This window comes from Vairimorpha necatrix, chromosome 12 (genome assembly GCF_036630325.1).
Source record: "Vairimorpha necatrix chromosome 12, complete sequence".
In the NCBI taxonomy this organism is placed as follows: domain Eukaryota; kingdom Fungi; phylum Microsporidia; family Nosematidae; genus Vairimorpha; species Vairimorpha necatrix.
The window spans coordinates 199,926-221,029 of record NC_088827.1 but is presented as its reverse complement, the minus strand read 5'-3'; the positions used below and the strand labels follow the sequence as shown (position 1 = coordinate 221,029).

Sequence of the window (21,104 nt, the reverse complement as noted above, 5' to 3'; positions counted from 1 at the left end):
TGTGTATCTCATTCAGTTTCACATTTCATTATGTTGCTTGAGAGAATTTCTGCAGTCATCATTTCTTCGTAGAAAAACGTATATGGTTTTGGTTTTTTTCGTTTTGATATTATTGTCAAAGTCTTTAGCTACAATGATCCTGTCCCAATTTCAAAAGCATATTTGGATATATGGACCAATGAATGGCGATTTATTCTAAAAAGATATTTTGAAGCAATAGAAAAAGATTGAGTTTTTTTACCAAGAACACTAATCGACACATCTCTTTTATTTTCTGACTTAAGAACCATTTAAATTTCTTCCAAACAATCAGCTGTAGATTCGTAACAATTTGAGTACAAACAAAATCAATTCTAGTTTATTTCGTTAAGTCGAATGAACCCTCTTTTGTTGTACTATGTTTGGCTAAATTGTAGTTGTAACGACTTTTTCAAGGGAACTCAGCCATCTTTTTATGTTAGTTTCGAGAGTTTTTAACGCCATCAACCCTCTTCAAATACGTTTTTTTATAGTCTTGGTTAATGTCTGTTAAACTTTCTATTTGCCCGTTTGACGGCGCAACGGCCTTAGGCCCGAACTTTTTTCACTCCAAGGGGCCTCTTAGAGATAAACACAAAAAATAATAATGTCAATTAAAAAGCATTTTATTTTAAGAAAGATTTGATAATTTCAATTAAAAAAACTCTCTGCGACTCTAGATATTTTTATATATTGCCCATCTTCTTCTCTATTTATATTCTTCCAGAAACCCCGAACGCACTTTCTTTGATACCTTTTTCAGTTATTATATCACATTTAAGATGTGATAGACTCCATCCATCAAATTTAAAGTCTCTCTTGCTTCGAGGGTAAAGCCGACATTATGATTTACAACTCGATGATCATGTCATAGATTTTACGGCTGCGGGATAATATAATTGGCTGCAGTGAGTTTTAGCTAACGAAAATGCAATAGGGGTTTTTACCCCTTTTTTAAACAATGAAGTGAAAAAAAATGTGGAGTAATAGCAAAATTAAAAATTAGAACAATAATTTTAATTAACCATTAAAAACAAAAATATAAATTCTTTGAAGCATGTACCTAAATAAATAAAGTTTGGCGATAATGGCTGACTTATTTCTAATAAGTATAGAATTTAGTTTAAACGTCAATTACCTTCTATGGTATTGGTATGTACCCAGTATTAGGATCTCGAAAGTGTATAAATTGGTTAATTATGTGGTGCCTATTGAAATGTTTATTCAAAGGATCGTAAACCCTCCACATATCACTATCTATAGTACTCTTCGTACTTACAAATTTTAATAAAATCGTCGTAAGCGTTTCTTTATCTTTCTTTAAATATATCTAAATATTTTTGCGATCAATAGAACGTTCTAATAGACCAAAAAAATAACCTCATTCACTATTTTACCTCTATTGTACTTTTTTCTACCAAATTTATTTTACTAATCTCTATTATAGTATCTTTTTCGCCAGTCTTGTTCAAAGATGATAAATTTTTATCATAAATGTTCATTTTTTTTAGATTTTAAGATAAAGGATATCAAACGTTTAGAACAATCTAAAATTTGGCTAATATACTTACGAGGATAGCCAAGATTCCAAAAATAAGTACCCGCAAAATTGTGATATGGTCGAGTTTAGAGTTTTCAAGGAAAGTATCTTTCCATATAGATACTGTCTGCCTACAATCCTTCCATGTACTTTTGATGAGGCGACCCTGTTTTCTAAACAACCTCATTCTACCATAACACACTTTACCTATTTGTTTCTTTTTGTAGTTTAACAAAATATTTTAGATTGTATAGATTTCTTATCTAGTCAAAATTCATTATTCCGTTTTTTAAAAAAAGGTAAAAAACAAAAACCTTAATATACATTTTCGTTAGTTGAGGCTCACTTTAGCCAATTTTTGACCAAAAGTCATGTAAATCCTTTCGTTTTTCATGTTTTTTTTAAAAACCAGTTATCTTCTGTAACAGTGCGTTAATTACTATTTCAATTTTCAATTCTAACGTTCGCTCGTCTATTGTTCCTACCAAACATGTGCAATTTGACTATATCATACCTTTCCGATGAAGATTTTACATATTACCTCTGTTGTCAAGCCGGTATCCAGACAAGTTTAGTATTTTTCGAATATCCAGATTTGTTATTATTTTTTTACTTATTCTGTCCTTATTGGGACAATTAAAGAAATATTTTTGCAACTGCTTCCCTCCAAACTGTAGCATTTTTGGGCGAAAAAAAAAAATATAATAAAAATTGTACAAATATGTGTAGAACGTATATTTGTAACATAATTGTTTGAATTACTTAAAGTATCAAATATCTCATCTGCTCCAATCAAATGCATAATTCGTTATGACTGCGCATTCTGATGGTTGGCGTAAGTTTACCGCTTGACAACCCCTTTACTTATATCGTTTCTTCGGCCCGAGTCACTTCTTCAAAAACTTCCATTTTTTGTGTTGATATTTTACTTTCAGTGCTTCGATTTTTTTAAGCTTGTAGATACTGGAAGCTGACGCGGGAATTTTTGTTTAGGTTTAGTGTAGACCACTTTTTAGTGAATAAATACAGAATACACAAATAAGTTCATATAGATATTCTAAAAATAGAAAATTAAGTTTATCAAAAACATCCATTGATGTTCAACATTCCGTTTTCCCTTACACCTAAACCGGTGACAATCTATATACTAATTATCCGGAGTTTAGACCATTATACGGGAACAGTTCGTAAATTCCATGGTTGTTTTGGGCAGTTTTTCTTCCACTAGCCAACATATTGCCTCATATGGGCCGTGGAAGATTTTGACCTACTGTCAAGCGTCACCAGACATCATAAGGGAATAATATTTTTGAAAAAATCATCAGACAAACAAAAAAGTTTATAGCTCAAGAAAAGTTAATCCGAATGAAATTAAACAAATAGTAAAATTTCGACTCTTGGGGATATTGTTCGTAAATAACATTTCTCCACCTTAAGGTCTGTGCCGAATTCAGTACGTAAAAAATAAGGAAAGTCCGGGCTCAGGCCATTGCGTCACGCAGTCAAAGTAATAATTGAAAACGCTTTTTGAAGTGTAATTTCGATATGCATTAATAAGATTTTCTATTATAAATATTTCAATATTTTCAAATATGAAGTTAAATTACTTTTTTAAGGATGAATTTGCTTATTGTGAATCTTGAAAGTATACGTACTCATATTTTTAAATCTGGGGCCTATAACGTACAAAAAGTAATTTACACCCGGAAAATTTTATATCAATTAAAAATTTAAGGTGGATATTTTATTACCTAAGGTGTGCAGATGAGATAAAATCGTTGTAGAGATAGATCAAAGTAAAATTGGCCAAAATGCCATAGCAAGAAATATGTCAAACAATTTTGGTGTTTCGCAAAGACGTAGAGAACCGAAATAAAAGAGGTGATCTTCGTGATTTAAAAAACGACAATACATTGCCGATTTTATTTGAGGATATATAATCTCAACACGCCATATAATTGGATATACAGAGGGTCTATACGATCACGAAAGACCATAGTAGGGATCATACAACTGTAAACACAGCAAAACATTTGGAAAATTGGAATTGTGTGTCCATTTAAACAACATCAAAAGGAATTTGGGTTATTAAAGAACTTTATAACATCACATTTTTAGTATATTTTCTTGATGAGATATATTTGACCTTTTATATGAAAGAAGAAAGGGGAATCAAGTCACCTTTTAAGTTAGTAATATTATTTTTTTTGTCATACTTTATTTATTTAAATTTTATTACATAACTTTTTTTTAAATCATTTTTTGTATTTTCTTCCGTTTTTTGGTTATAAAAATATAAGTACTTTTGAAAATTTTGACCCAGTCATTTTTTTACAATAATTCTGATTTTAGTCAAACATTTAACAAAAATTTAGCAGAAGAAGAATGAGCGTTCTTTAAAAAACAAAATTTCAAAGTTTTTTAGCTAATTTTAATTTATAAATTTTAGAAAAAGTTATTAATAAAATCAGTAAAATTAAATATACTAAAAATCGAGAAACTGAAAACTTATGTATTTAGCATAAGTTATTATTTCAAATTTATAAATTAAAATTTCATTGTTTTTTTATAAATAAAACAATGTTCATAACCCTAAGATGTTTGTGCTTTCGATTTTTTATCTTCAATATGAAGACTGCAATAACTCAACCTACAACTGAAGTAAACACTGATGAATTTGACAAATGCATTGCTGTACTTTATCCAAATCATATTAAGAATAACATTGACCATTTTCGTTCAGAAAAATTAATTCAAATTGCAACAATACTCTTCGATTCTACTTTGGATAAAATGAAATTTCCTATAGAAATTAACATAAGTGACGAAACGGGCCTTAATGAAGAAAAATTTAAAGTGCAAAGGAAAGAATTTAATGTCAAGAAATATATATATGCTTTGAATGGTGGCGTGGATACAAACTCCTCGCGCAACAAAGAAAATTGCATTGATAAAATAACGTTCATTATTGCATCGTTAACTAAAGAATTGTATAAAACTCTGATATGTATTGACTTTAACACTAAAGAACTTAATTTTGATGAGATTAAGATGATTTATGAAAAATATTATGATATTACAGGGGATGATAATGATGGAAAAGTTTATCTTGATCAACTAATTACTGAATATGATGAAAATCTAGGGAATATACATAGAGACATCATTGATACAAAAGAAAATAATGTTATTTATGAAGCAGGTTTCGTTTTAAATTCTGATGTTTTAGGGGTACACGTCAATTCTTATTCTAATATCTCCTCAGTTTGGAATAATATGCATTTAGAATAAAATCGAAATATTTTAATTGGTTTTATATCAGATGCCATCTGATAATCTTTTTCTTTAAATTTAAAACCAAAATTCGCTAATTTATTTTAAATGTGTAGTTTGAAAATGTGACTTTGTCTTTTAATGACTATGAAAATAATCAAACTGTTTCAAATAGAATAGGCGGCAAATACGACTTTAAAATCATAACAATTATTTTCGACGAACTAAGGCCGCAGAGTCTTTTAATTTCTTTCAATTTTGTTATAATTTTATTGTCAACATGAAACCACAGATTACTAAATTATGAAAAGATGCTCGCTGCAGAGTGTCGAAAGCATTGTGCTATTTAAAGATGGGATAGACTGCGAATGAGCACAATTTTGTATTTGTTACTAAGATGTGTTGCATGTTCCCAAATGATAAAAGGTGTAAGTAAATTTTCATATTGATAGATTTCTATGGCTTGGTTAACAAAGATTTACGTCTAATTCCAAAACGCTTCTTAAAACCTATAATATGTATTTTAGTCGCTACTTCGAATAAGTAAAAGGAGTATACTAATTGCTTGGATATTACGCCGGGGTTTCAAACAAGCCAAGTAAGTTTCTTTAAAAAGTATAATAAGATGTTTTTGCGATTCCATACTACAGAATTTTGTAATTCGATTGTCCAAATTTACGGAAGAAAGTGGATAATAAAGGTTGGTTTTGGCGTGTAAAAGAGTGTTTGGCTGATGAACATTTAATACTAAAAGATTTATTACAGCATTACTCTCTACAGCAGAGGTGGGCAAAAGCCGGCCCGCGGGCCGGATCCGGCCCTTTTGCTAATTTTATCCGGCCCGCTGAAATATTCTAACGCAATTTTTTTAAAACTCTTTATAAGATTTTGTTGACATAAACATTATTAGTATGCGAACTGTATATATAATAGGCGAAATAAAATAAGCGTTTGGCTGATTGCACTAGTATGAACGATGAGGGTCGCTCGCGACAATCGCTCATGGCGGGGATTTCATCCACACAAAGTAGATCGCCGCTAGGTTTAAAATGCATGTGTGGAAGACATATGCTGCACTCCTCTCAGCCTCTCAATGTTTGGGGGGGGGGGGGGCGACAGATCGCAGCCCAGGTATTGTTAATTATTATTTTATTCTGATCGGACACTCTTTTTTAGTTCGAATCTACCATTGGTTTGCATATATAAAATTGAAAAAGAAGACTTTTTGTAAGTAAATTATTAAAACTTAGGTGTTTTTTTATTGTTTTTATTTAACTTATTTTTTTGTAGCCCTTTTAAAATGAGAGAAACTAAAAAAAGAAAAGTTGATTTGGAATGCAGAAACTTCAATGAAGCTTGGACGGTAAAATATCTTTTTACAAACATTAATAAGAAAGCAATTTGTTTAGTTTCAGGAAACAATTGCTGTTTTCAAAGAATACAATTAAAGCAGGCATTTTACAACAAAACATCCAAAATATGCATCACTTTTTTTACAAGAACTTCAAAACATAGCTGAAAACTTTACAAAAAACTTGAATCAGCATCAAAAAATTTTTACCAAACGAATTAATATTGTGAAATCTACTACAAAAGCAAGTTATGCTTTCGCACACAAAATTGCTAAGTTCTGTAAGCCGTCTTCAGAAGCAGAATTTGTTAAACAATGCATGGTACAAGTGTCGGAGATATGTTGTCCTTAAAGAAACATATTTTTGAAAATCTAAGCCTTTCGAGAAGAACAATAGTACGCCGGATTGTATATTTCAGGAAACTTACTTGATCAGCTAAGCAGAAAAATTGCTGATTTTACCTATTGTTCTCTGGCTTTAGATGAGTCCTGCGATATTACTGATACAAGTCATTTATAATATTTATTCGCGGCATTAATAAGAAATGTGAAATTAGCGAGGAACTTCTTAGTGTGCATCCAATGAAAAATACAACTACTGGTAAAGACTTTTTCTCGCTGTTGAAGAGTGTTTAGTTGAAGTTAGTTTAACTTGGAATAAAATAGTAAGCGTCACTCAGGGCTGTCCTAGTTTAACAGGGAAAAATATAGGCTTACTTAAACGAATTCGCGACAAAGTAAAAAAGTTACAAGCAGAACACGATATTTTATTTTTGCACTGCATTATTCACCAAGAAATGCTATGCAGAAAAGTTTTGAAATTGAATCACGTCGTTACTGTTGTGACCAAAGTTGTAAATTTTATCCGAGGACGTGCCTTAAATCATCGACAGTTTCTTGAATTTTTGAAGGAAATTGAAAGTGACTACTACGAAATTCCCTATTACACTGAAGTGAGATGGCTTAGCATTGGTAAAGTTTTACATAGATTTCAATATTTGCTTGATAAATAGTATCATTCTTGTCGATAAAAGAAAAACTACAAGATTTTCCTGAATTGCAAAATGAGGCTTGGCTAAACGATTTCTCGTTTTCAGTAGATATAGTAAAATATTTGAATGAACTAAATATAAATCTACAAGGTAAAAACCAATTCGCTTTCAATATGCACTCAAACGTCAAAGCATTTATGACAAAACTCAAATTATTTGCTGAAAACTTTAATAATAAATTATTAAATCATTTCCCCTCATTGCAAGCACGGCGAGAATCATTAAAAAATACAGTTTTATTTAAATATAGTGCAATAACACAAGACCTGCATTCTGAATTCCAAAAAAGATTTCAAGATTTCAAAGATATTGAAAAACCTTTATCATTAATTGGCCATTTTTTCAATTTCGACGTGCAAGAAGCTCCTGTTGAAATTCAACTAGAACTAATTGACTTACAATCAAATAATTTACTAAAATAAAATTTTCACTCAAACGATTTGAGTGCTTTCTATGGCGCGTTAAAATAATGAACTTTTCAAACATTTTTTGAACTATGCTCAGAAATATCTTGTTTTATTTGGTTCGACTTATATTTGTGAGAGAACTTTTTCTTTAATGGTTTCCACGAAAAATAAGTATCGATCACAAATTACTGACGAAAATCTACACTTGGTATTAAAGATTGCTACAAGTATTTAGAACCTAATTTTGAAGAAATAATGTCGGATGAACATTCGACATTTCACGTTTCGCTTTAACATTAAATATTTTAACGTTTGATGTTTTTTTTTCTTTTTTGAATTTTTTTACCGGGGTTTCCGGGTTAAGAGATCCACCCATATAAGAGATCCGTGGTCTCTTATTTGGGATGATCTCTTATAAGGATATAAAATATTTGAAATATCTTTTAAATTTTTTTTCTAAATTTACCTCCATGAAAATGAAATCTTACACTCTAAAAGAAAAATTAGCAGGATTACAAAGATTGCGGGAAAACAATGGAAATTTAAGTATGACTGCTCTAGAGTTGCAGATTACTAGGAAAATGCTTCGTGATTGGAAAAAAGGCCGAAGTTAAAATGTTAGGCCAAAGCAACATTAAAAATATTAAAAGAATGCGTGCCGGTACTTCTGCCAAATGGCCTCCTCTTGAAAAAATGTTGGTGGATTGGGTGAAGGTAGAGCGAGGTGAAAAGAAGCGAATTATCTCAACTTATAATATTAGAGATAAGGCTTTTGAAATAGCAGAGAAGTTGTCCATTACAGATTTTAAGGCAAGTATGAGTTGGTTGATGGGGTTCAAAAGAAGAAATCATTTTTCATTTAGAAAAATAACATCTTTTGGACAGGAAGACAACAGAAGGCCTCAGAAGATTAAAGAAACCGTGTTGAATTATTTTGAAGCCTTTAATCATAAATTTAACTGTATGGACAGCCAAACAGTGGTGTATAATATGGATGAAACTCCTGTTTACAATAATATGATGCAATCGCGGACATTATCATTTACCGGCGAAAAAAACACTGAGGCATATACAACTGGAAATCTTAAGACTAAAATTTCCGTCGTTATTACTATTTCTTCAGAAGGTACTGTTTTAAGGGGAATGGCCATTTTAAAACGCCTTAAAAACCCGCCAAAATGCTTTGTGCCAAATAATCTTTTTGTAGTTACATCTGAATCAGGGAACATGGATCAAAATCTGATGTTATTATGGATTCGTGCATGTTTAAACAAATATGGGCCATTTGAAAATAGAAAAAAAAAACTTCTTATTCCTGACACCTATAAATCTCACTATACTGAAAAAGTTATGGAAAGTTTTGCTAATAATAACATTGAAACCGTTTTAATTCCCCCCACCCCAAACTACGTCTTATTTACAACCATTGGATGTTTTGATAAATTCTTCATTTAAGGCCGAATTAAAAAGAAAATGGCAGGAATGGCTTGCAAACGGGCCAAAGGAATATACAAATAAAGGTTATAGGCGTAGACCGAGCTTAAAATATATTTTGAATTCAATAGCGGATGCATTAAAAAAAACAACTCCCGAAATGGCTTCTAAGGCTTTTAGATTGTGTGGAACAGATTCAATTTTTCATGAAAACAATACTTTTAATTTAAACAATAAACTTCAAGATGTTCTTAATTGTGCTGAAATTGAAGACGAAGGCCTAGACTGTGAAAATTTGTTTGAAGATTTTATAGAAATTTAAATATTTATTACAATAAAGGGTTCATTTTTTCTAATATAATTTTTTTACCATTTGGCTGGGGGTGGATCGCTTACACTAGTATAATAATTTCTTTTTAAAAAGTCGCAAAATTCGACTTTTGGGGTGGATCTCTTAACCCGGAAAACCCGGTACTATTATATAGAGATGCAATATAAATGTTAAATTGTAATAACCATGTGTCAATATAAAATAATTAATATCTTTAAGACATAAATAAGTAACAAAATAAAACCTTTTATTGTGTGGTTTATCTAATAGCCATTTATTTATAATAATATTTCCTTAAAAGGTACTTGACATATTTTATTCTAATTGAAATGATACTTAATGTTATATATTCTTATATTTTTGATCCGCAATTATGATAAATAAATACATGGGGGCGATACCGAATCGTGAGTTAACAAGTGTTGGCTGTGGTCAAGAGGCCAGAAGGTTATTAGAAGAGTTTAAGAGGATTGTTTATGGATTAGTATTGTCTGATTATGATTTTGAGAAAAATGTAAAGAAGGAGATTTATGATCTTGGAACTGATGAGTTGAAAGAATTTATGGTTAAGAATATTAAGATTGGAGATCATTGGAAAGTTTTGGAAACCAAATTAGAGGAATTGGTTAAAGTACAGGAGGAAAAGGATATGAGATTACGGATGATTGAGGAGGTCACAAAGATGGTGGCAGAGGAGATTAGAAATATTAGTAGAGAGGAAAGAATATTTGAGAAGAGAAGAACAATGAGATGTTATAATTGTTCAAGAATGGGACATAAGAGTCAGATGTGTTATTATAGATATAAGAATGTTAAGAATAAAGATGAATGTGAGAGTATTAAAGAAGAAGGTAGCAGTAGCTGTGGCGAAAGGACTTATAGGAACACATGGGATGCTAAAAGACAAAAGAAACAAGAATGGAAGACATGAAATAAAAGATGTTATGATGAGGTAGAAAAGAACGGTCTAACATTAGAAGACATGAGAAAGAGGTTTAGGAACGTTATAGACAACGAAGAAGAGAAAATAAGATATTGTAAAATTGAAAAATGCAGAATCAGAACTGAAGAAGGTAAGAAAGTTGTAAGGAAAGGTCAGCAGGTGCCACAAGCGCATAAAGAAGAGCTGAGAAAATATATTCAGAGGTTAGAGACAAGGAATGTCATAAGAAGATCGACGTCGGAATGGAGAAATCCGATTAAAGCTTCAGTTAAGCCAGATGGAAGTATAAGACTGGTTAGCAATCTCATGGCATTAAATGATTTAGTGGAGAAAGACCCTTATGAATTAGTGAACATTAGGGATATCATTTGGAACACGCAAGGATCGAAATTTTTCAGTGTTATAGACCTTAAGGAGGCTTTTATTGGAATTGAAATAGAAGAGCAAGACAAGCATAAGACTGCATTTGAATATGATAAGATAGTATATGAGTGGAATAGTATGGTCATGGAGTTTAAAAACTCGCCTCAGATCATGCAGAGAATTATGAATAAGATTTATGAAAAACATTTGGGTGGTAAAATAGAAGTATACATGGATGATATAGTGATTCATGCGAAGACTAGAAAAGAACATGATAAATTATTTGTAGAAGCGATGAAATTGTTAGAACGGAATATTATGCGGATAAATTCAAAGAAAATTCAGTATTGCCAAAAGGAAGTAAAGTTATTGGGAGTTATATAAACGGAGATGATATGATGCCGTCTGAAATCAAGAAAAACGAAGCACTAGAGTTTCCAACGCCGCAGAATGTGTCTGACATAAGAAGATTTTTAGGACTGAGTGGATGGTTTCGAGGATTTATTAAGAATTATGCGTAGAAGACATTATATATGACTGAAAGCTTGAAAGGTAAAAGTAAAGTGCTGAATTGGACTGATGACCTTAATAAAGAGTTCGAAAATTTGAAGGAAGCGTTGAGAAGTATAAGTAAATTGAAAATTGTAAACTATGACAAGGGATTTTTATTAAGAACTGACGCGAGCAATATAGGAATGGGCGTAGTACTCATGCAGAAGAATGATAAAGAAGAGTGGATGGCAGTACAATGGGCATTGAAGAAATTCACCCCGACAGAAACTAGATATGGTATAAGTGAAAAGGAAATGTATGCCATATATTGGGGAATAAAGAAATTTGAGTATGAGTTAAGAGGACGAAAATTTAAGTAGAAACGGATCACAAAGCATTGGCGGAAATAAGAAGAAAGCCGTGTTTTAATAATAATAGAATTAATCGATGGATTGAAAAGATCCAAGAATTTGACTTTGAAATAGATTACAGGAAACCAGAACATATGGTCGTGGCGGATGCTTTGAGTAGGATACACATGGAGGTTGATCCAAGAAAAGAAATGATAAAAAAAAGAAGTGAGCGTCAAATTGAAGGTAAATGGTTGAAGCACGTCGAGACAATAGACGGTAAAGAATACTGGAATTTTGATTCGGGGAGGAAAGCATTGATTCCTAAAATAAAAGAAAGAGATGAGCTTATGATTCGTTATCATGAAGAGCATGGAAACAGAGGACTAGGAAGCATGTATTATGCCATGAAGTTTTATTATTATTGGCCAGGAATAAAAGAAGATATAGTGAAAATGATAAAAATATGCGAGGAGTGTCAAATTTACAATAGGAAAAAGTCTGGAGGATGTGATTTTGTTGCTACAAGCAGGTATTTAGAAAAAGTAGCGTTAGATTTAATTGATTTTAGAGATGAGGGCAAATATGTATTAGTTGCGATAGATTACCATACGAGGATAGCGTGGGGATGTGTATTATACGATAAGAAGAGATCCTCTGTGGCCCAGTTTATTGAGAACTTATGTAGAAATGGCAGGAGGCCGAAGGAAATAATAACGGATATGGGAAGGAATTTGATAATGTTGACTTTAAGGATTTGTGTAGAAAATTGGATATTACCCATAATAAGGTAAGTGTCGAGTCTCATAGAAGCAATGGTAGAGTTGAAAGAGTTATAGGAACGCTTAGAGAACTAATATTGAAAATGAGTAAAGAGACGGCGAGTTTTGAAGACATAGTGATGGAAAGCTTTAAAATTTATAATAATAGTTACCATGAAGGTATAAGAAGTACTCATAATGAAGCGGTAAAAGACAATACGGGGAAGGTGATGATATTAAATGGACCAGAAGGAGACTACAGTAAAAGATTTGTTAGAAGAAAAAGAGAGCGGTTTATTGAGTAACAACGAGTAAGGATAGCTAAGAAAGAAAACATCAAAGGATGTAATAAATATGAAAAGGAAAGGTTTTTAGACGAAGGTATTATAATGGTGATATGCCCTGGGGACTCGTATGTTGTGAAGCTATCTAATGGGCGATATGTTAAAAAGAGACATTATGACTTGAAAAATCTGCTTGGGGTTAATGGTGATGTAGGAGACTAACCGTCTTGGAGGGGGGATGTTATATATTCTTATATTTTTGATCCCCAATTATGATAAATAAATACACTTAATATTTTTGTTAAAAATGGGCAGGGAAAAAACTTCATCCAAAATTTCCGCTTGTGTAAAGCAAAGCCGAAATAGTCCTCCGGCCCGGGAGACATTTTAAAAAATTCATTTTGGCCCACAGCTTTAAAGTATTTGCCCACCTCTGCCCTACAAAATATTCGCATGCTCTATAGTTATATTTGTTGTTGAAATGCCTGGAAGCTATATGTTACAAACTATAACGAATTCTGCTGTAGCCAAAATTTATGGCGCACAAAGCCTTTAACAGAGATTTCGATGTAGCAAATACTGTAGAGAAAGAATCTTACAGTTAGGAATTTGAGGACGATCTTCGAAACTTGTGGATTCAAAGCATGGTTTATACTAACTCAAAGTTACAAAAAATAAAAAACATTGAATAGAAAGGCTAAGATGTGCAATAGCTCGAGTATTCCGTGCCAAAAAATATATAATGTCTCATCTGTTTTGTTTATGTATAATTTTTATATAAATCGGGTAACTAAAGGCCAATCTGCATCAAGCTATCATACTTTTTTGAATCTAAGTTTATAAATATACACTTAGAACAGAAAAAATTATAGATAGCTCATAAATCATAAATAAAAAATATTTATGTTTATATTATGTTGTGGAAGTTGTTAGCTTAATATAAGCACAGCAATATTTGGGAGTTTTCTATATAAAGACATTTATTTACATCCCATTATAGTATCTTTCTGCATTGTTTTGTTTTAAGCAATCGATAATTTATCTTAAAATGTTCATTAAGGGTAAGGTTTCGTATTATATGAATTAAAAATTGGGTATAGTAATAATTAAAATAGTTAGAAAAGTAGATGAGCCATCTGCTAAAAATTATGGATGTTTTCGAAATTTAAATATACCGAAACATAGATTATAGAATAAAGGTAGAGTTCATGGAGCGGAATCTAATGCGCAATTTTCTGTTTTGTATGGCATTTATTCTGATGGCTACAATTTATAAGGTATTAACAGAATTGCCCCATTATATTTGTCAATGTCGTATCATAAGTTTTATAAGTCTAAAAGAATTGTGAATTATAATACTGTCGTAAGAAGGCATGACAATTATAGATCGAAACGACAAACGCCCATAGCTGTGAAAGCCTTGGTAAGGCATTATTCGGGCTCTAGTTAACTAGTAACCTCGAAGACCTGCATGGCAATGTCAAATGAATGTTTAAGTTTTTAGCTACGGTGTGGGGACTATTCTTCTATGTTATTTTAATTCCATTGAATATTCTAACTACGACCTCACTAAGCCCAGATCTATGGATGCTACTAGTAGCCAAACTGTATAAAATAGTAGACTGTATTTTAAATATAGCTCCTATAGAGTTATTTCGTGTTTCTTTAACGCTGATAAAAGGCGCAAATTATGAATTGAGGAATGGAAAGTTAATTCAAGAATGAAAATACATCAAAATAATATTGATTTTAACTTTAAAACAATTGATTTAAAATATAATAGGCGCATCTTAGATGCTGTTCTATCTGAAAAGTACCATTAATAAACCATTTAAAGTAAAAACATAATTTTTTGATATTTTCGTATATAATAAATGTAAAACTAAATATTCAGTATGGATAGTAATTAATTGACACTTTATTAACTATACACGACAATTATATATGTTATAAAAACTTATTTGTTGAATTAATCATTGTAAATATAATAAATGTCATTTTTCGGTGATTTATTATATTATTTAATTAATATGTGAATTTAAAGATTATAAAGTCGTATATCTCTATTATCATTATACAAAAAATACATTCTTTAATATGTATTTACAGAAAAGACGTCATTAAATAAAAATTTTAGAACATATTATAAACATATCTTTGTTCTGCAATACTTTCTAAAAAAATCAAAAAAATATTGCGCAATGTGACGTGTTTATAAAAATTTAGGCAACAACGATAAAATCTTGATTTTAGTGTATATAACATCTTTCGCAATTTAATATATATTGTCGTTAATAATATTTTATTATTTAATAATTTCTATTTTCGCCCTAAAAATGTGGTTAATCATCATAGTTAACGTATTCTCAATTGGCAACACGGTAGAGTCGAGCTTTTCAAATAAAAAAGATGCTTTAGAAAATATGAGTGCCGATAAAAAAATATACCTTTTTAATATGTTATTTGATGCAATTAATACAAAAGACAAAGAACAAAAGTGTAAGTTACTAGAAAAAGTCGATTATAAAATGAACAGTCAGTGTTTTTATATACATAATGATATTTTAAATATATCACGGTTTATATTTAGACTATTAAAAGAAAAAGATGAAATTATTTATATAATGAGGAAGATACCAAAATCTAAATATGAACGTAGACAAAAAAGAATATTCAATTTCGATAAATTTTTTAAATATGTATTACGGTTTGCCAATAACGAACCCTTCTTGCATAATATTATCAACTCTGCTTTATACTTAGAAGTTTTAGCATATAATTCGTATAATTTAATTTACAAAATTAATGATGCAAAATTTTATAAATTTACTAAACAAGATTTAAATGGTCTTAGATCTTTGATTGACGAAAATATTAAAATTTCATTAGAAAAGGGATGTTCATGGGAATATTTAACAATTTTTGATAGTAAATTGTTGAGTGAAGTCGATGACAGATTACGAAAAATTGTCACAAAAAAATCAAAAATGAAACAAATCTATAAATCAGAAAATTATGGAGGGGATCTTATTTCTCATAATTTATCAACTAATAGTATGAATATAAGAAGAGGCGAAAATATTATTTGTATACAGGACAATTCAACTAATTGGGTAGGTCAAATATTTTAATGATATTTAAATAAATATTTATGATTCTTAGGATTTTTCATAATTTATCTTTGGCGTTGTGTATCATGCATATAACACAGAAAAATTATTCCGTATAATGAATGAAATGATAATGTGCAATATGAAAAATATAGTGAAGAAGTGCTGTGTTTTTTGATATTGTAAAATATTTTAAATCACTATGACGTAACAAATTAAAACTAAACTATCAACCTTCTCTTTCCAAGTTTATTTCTAATTATTTTTTTGTCAATTTCACTAAGTAAAAGCTATAGCCAGTCGATCTCATTATATAACTTTAAAAGAATATCTTGAAATCCGAACAAAAACAAATTAACAGGTGATAATGTCATTGAAAAAAATATTTACCTTTTATTTTAATGTCAAATCTAGACTCAAATATCATACAGAGCTTAACTGGTCCAGTTTCAATTATAACAAAAAAAAAATGAAAAAATTAATACAAAACTGTAAGAATGCTGTATGCATCATATTTACACGCTTACAATCTAAACCCAATTTCTCATTTCCATTTCAATATGTATCTTTCTCATTAATCTTTAACAATATTGGCGAGAAATCAATATAAATGTGCACAACATATTGAATATTGTAACTAACGTTGGTATAACGGCATAAGAGAAGTGGTCTTAATAAAGTTTTTTTAATAAATTCGCAAAATATAACACTTAAAGTTATTATAATTTAATTGCTTAACATTCTTTACTCTTATATAATAGTTTCTTATAAGTTATATCATTTAAAAAAGATTACCCTACTGGTAACATCGCCTCTATTAAAAATTTTTTTTTATTATTTTTCAAATAACTGAACTTTTTCTAAAAGTAAAGCAAAGACATAAGGAATTAAAAATTTTGGTTATATTGACAATGTCTCTTGCGCCAAGATAATTATTTTCAAAAAATAGCGATAACAATCATGATTTAACTCAAATCTTTATTTATAATCTTATTCAATTGCGAAAAAAAAAAATTTAAATCTGATTTGTAAGTCCATCCTCGTTGTTTACTAATCCTTTGCCATGGTATACTATCTCATGCGAAGATAAAGATTAGCCACGGCTTTAGGGTATCTGGATATCCATTAGTAACAATAATAGTTACAGGAGTAAATATTTTTAAATTCTTCAACTAAAGTTTCATGTTTTCTGTTAAAAATTAATGTAACATAAAAATTCGTTCCATCGCCTTCTACGGCTCCTCCAAGTATACATGATATATTAAGAGTATCGTTGTGAGAAGACGGTGAAATATCAATCACCAAGCCATTGATAATGGAAGTTTCATCGACTTGTACCCTATAATTTCTATTTCCAAGAAGTTTCGCTTATAAGATCCATTTATATATTTTTGATTGCAATGTATGTTGACTCGGCTATTTTGCAAAAATTAATAGCTTGTATTTGAGTAAGAAAAGATCTAACAATATAAATCCCTTGAATCTTTTTTAATTCGAGGGTGTTTAATAAATTTTCGTGCTTTTTTAAAATACATTTTTTTTGCATTTTTTTACTGCACATCTGCACCCTTTCTCATCAATAAAGGAAAAAACTCTAGCAATATACATGTTTCCTAGGCATGACTTCAAAACACATAGAATAGTAGGCTTTATTACATCTAATTCTTCTAAAAGTTCAATTGCGTGAATATTATCTTGAAACATAGGAGATCAAGGATCAAGTTCTCCTGCCTTTTCCAAAAATCTTGCTAGCATGAAAGGTAAGAAAAGGGGGAAAGAACATGACTTGGAAAATCGCCTCCCCTCCTTTAAAGCGTATCAAAAAAAATATACAAAAAAGTAAAAAATCAAGAGGTCTTTTGAAGATAAAGAAAGAAATTTTTTTTTGATTTTCTTTGAAGGAGGGGGGCGATTTTCTTAGTAGCGCAAAAAACATCAATTATTTGTGTATTGCGTTATCGATGATTCTAGTACAAAAAAATATAATCTATTAATCGCATATATTATAGATATTTTAATATATATTTTAGTCGCATAATGTTTTTTATAATTTCCATATCAGCTTCTCCGATGTACTCTATAGATATTTTACGTTATCTGAGCTGTCTTAGTTCGGTCTGTTAAATATTTTGTGCACTTGGGACTGTACAGCGGTGGTCTCGATTGTCTAATGTATTTCGTTTAAATTAGCAATGTGTTTTTAATCTTGAATTCAAAATATAAAAAAATATTAGGCTTTATACTAAAAATGCAAAATTGTTTCTCTTTGTTTCTTATGAGATTTTTTATTAATTTTTTTTAAAATCGAATGTAATTTATTCTTTAAATTTAAATAAGAACGATTTTACAATATTGATTGTTTAAAAATTAGTAAAATATTTGTAGATTTATTAAATGCTTTTTGTCTACTACTAATTAAAGGGAACATGCTAACATCAATACTTAAGTCGTTATCTAAAGATCCTAATTAAGAATAAATGAAATGCCATGTTTAACTCTACTAAGAAAACGCAAAGCGTAATGAAAGTTTGGGGGTTTAACTAAAAGAAACTACGAGTGTATTATTAAAAGCTTATATAGAAGATGATTTAATTTTATATTATAGTAAAATTTGATTTATAGAAGAACCTGAAAAAAAATAATTTCATATTTAAACTATGAAAATATACGTATTTATAAAAAAAACCACTAAGTATTTATTATCGCCATTTGGGGGATTATCAGCATATGATATATGATATTTATAAAAAATCGAAACTTTGTATAATATATTTTTATGTACAGGTTTTTACGCAAAAGATTTATGCCTCGATAAATTATACTAGAACATCATAAAATGTGGCAAACAAAGGTTGAAAAAAAGAAGTATCATGTTAGAAAGATTTTTAATAGATGACTATAATTAAAATTTTTAGATAGTATTAACACACAAGAAACGCGGGTTTTCTGGATAAAACCTTTAATTAAAATATATTATATAGCATTTTCGACCAACCATTCTTTGCTTGACCAAACGTTTAGTAGGAATTTGTAGTTGTTATAAAAATTTAATTTTAGTATCTGCTAATTTTGGTAAGTGTTGTTAAATTTTTTAAATTTTTAATATGTACTGTTTTTTTTTTGAACACATTCGTTAGGCATTACGTTCTTCAAGGTCTTTAACTTTTACATTTAAAAACAATCAAGCATAAGTGTTTTTTGTTACATCAGTTTTTCTAGCAGTAAGCACAATATGTGCATCTGCCATGTGCTTGCGGTGTTATTTTTCTATTCTCAGTTAATCGCAGTCCCCAACAAGTAAATACCTTGCAAAACTGTTATATATAAATATTCATATTAGATGTATGGACTGATTGTTCCCGTCAGTCCTGAAAGCATGTTTTAAACTTAATTTTAAATATCCTTCATACCCTTCTGGGCATGAGTTTCATTCATGTTTGTCGATGGAAAATCTTGTACATTTTCCCTCCTAAAACATTATGGATAGAAGGAGAAAATACTTATATAATAGTATTCTACGATCTCCGGCAATCTTAGAGCCATCAAAGATCTTTCCCCTGACAAGATGTTATATAGGCATCTAAATTACGTATTTGGATTTTTTATGATACTAAATAATTCATTATCTACATTTTTACATTTTGCTCAATATGACGTCATTGATAGTTTATTTGTACCGCTTTTTTTTAAAGACCAAGTCATGACATTTCGTCGACGCTATCATGGAAGATGTTGTAAAAAATTTACGTGGAATGTAATGTAATATATTTCTTTTGTATTTAATTTTAAACTGCTTTCTAACATGCATATCTAAGATTCTTAAAGCAATATAAATACTTTTTTATGTATTATTTTAACATATTTTCAGAGATTTATATTTTTTACTCATTTAATAGAACGAACAACAGCAAAGTTCTAAGATTTTACATAGATTTGTATAAATACAAAGTGGAATGAATCTCAGGCTTATAAATATCAAGGCTGTATTTCAAATCCAACAAGTTATTATTTCACGAGTTATTTTATCATGATATTATTACACAAACTTTTGCTTTGTGTATAAATATAGTCTATTGTTTGCTTTTATAATGTGCAAAAAGAATAATAACACGCCCTTTGATTGAAAATAAGTAACATGCAACAATAATTTGGCTATGTTTTACAAGCGCAACAAAATGGTTTTTTTTTCAAAAAAAAATTATTAAAGCATTCAAAGTGTCGCATTATGAACGGAAACCATCTAAAGCATGTATAACCCAATAAAAAATATATTTACATTGTTTAGCTCAATAAACGGTATATTTGTTGATTATGTGGTATTTTTAGTCAAAAAACATTTATTTCAAGTTTCAACATCACTAATGATAGTTTCGGTCACTGATGAAGGCGCCCTATTGCTTATTTCAGAGTCTAAAAAGAGCTTATACAATAGAAGAATAATTTTATGACATTTTTTGACATAATATATGATATTGTCCCTGAAACAATATATTATTCCTACTATACTAGCAATTGACGCAATTAAAATTATAAACAGACAAACTATTAGCAATAGTGAACGATAAGTTTTCTTGTTTGTTAGTATTAGTGTCTTGGGCTGTTTTAGCAATGGATTTAATTCGTTAGATTTTTTTGTTTCTTCAGAAATGCACAGATGATTTGGCATATAAAAATCTTTGTTATTTAGTGGAGAATTATTCTTCATGTTTATCATATGAGCCTTTCCGCTACGTGTTAAAACTAAAATTTTGTCTATTTCTTCATTTTTAATTTGTCTACTGGAAAATACAATATGTAAAAATAGGAAGATCATTTATAGGGTTATCAAATTTTCAAATGTAATTTATAGCCAAAGCAATAAATTTTTATAAAATTTAATAGGATGATAAAATTTATATATGACAATAATATATGTTTTAATTAAAATCATTGGGTAAGAATACTATATAAATGTTTATTTATAATTAAATTTCAATTTATACCGCATATTCTATAAGTTTATGTAAGTAGAAAAATTATCTAATTAAAAGAACAAATCGCCCCATATCTGATTTTTGATATCAAAAAAGCTTACAGTTTAGTATTTTTTGATTATAATATCTCAGAATGATAATCCTTATTTAAAAATCAAACGATATTATAATAAAATATTTATCACGAAAAAGAGCCCATATACTTACACGAATCTTTAAAATTTTATCTTATTAAGATTAACTTTTATTAGTAGTAATTTGTTATTTATGAAAAATAAATTAAAAATGATATTTATAAAAAATTTTAATGAGCATTAAATTATATGATGTGTTGTATATGTCCTAAATTAATTAAAATTAGATAACTTTTTAACAATAAAACAAGAAAAAACAGAAATTCAAAATAAATCCTCTAATCAAAT

General features: G+C 29.5%; 3 protein-coding genes across 3 annotated transcripts; 2 read left to right on the top strand and 1 right to left on the bottom strand.

The window, feature by feature from the left end:
* Positions 1 to 4,186: 4,186 nt before the first annotated feature.
* On the top strand, positions 4,187 to 4,849 carry VNE69_12064 (uncharacterized protein; the record flags this gene model as incomplete). The annotated part of the gene is made up of 1 exon (XM_065475152.1): positions 4,187 to 4,849. The coding sequence occupies one exon, from the start codon at positions 4,187 to 4,189 to the stop codon at positions 4,847 to 4,849; it is 663 nt and encodes a 220-aa protein (XP_065331224.1).
* Positions 4,850 to 14,935: 10,086 nt separating this feature from the next.
* On the top strand, positions 14,936 to 15,730 carry VNE69_12063 (uncharacterized protein; the record flags this gene model as incomplete). Its single annotated transcript, XM_065475151.1, has 1 exon — positions 14,936 to 15,730. One exon carries the CDS (start codon positions 14,936 to 14,938, stop codon positions 15,728 to 15,730), a length of 795 nt encoding a protein of 264 aa, XP_065331223.1.
* A 4,321-nt stretch (positions 15,731 to 20,051) lies between these two features.
* On the bottom strand, positions 20,052 to 20,522 carry VNE69_12062 (putative SP-containing membrane protein; the record flags this gene model as incomplete). Its single annotated transcript, XM_065475150.1, has 1 exon — positions 20,052 to 20,522. The coding sequence occupies one exon, from the start codon at positions 20,520 to 20,522 to the stop codon at positions 20,052 to 20,054; it is 471 nt and encodes a 156-aa protein (XP_065331222.1).
* Positions 20,523 to 21,104: the final 582 nt, after the last annotated feature.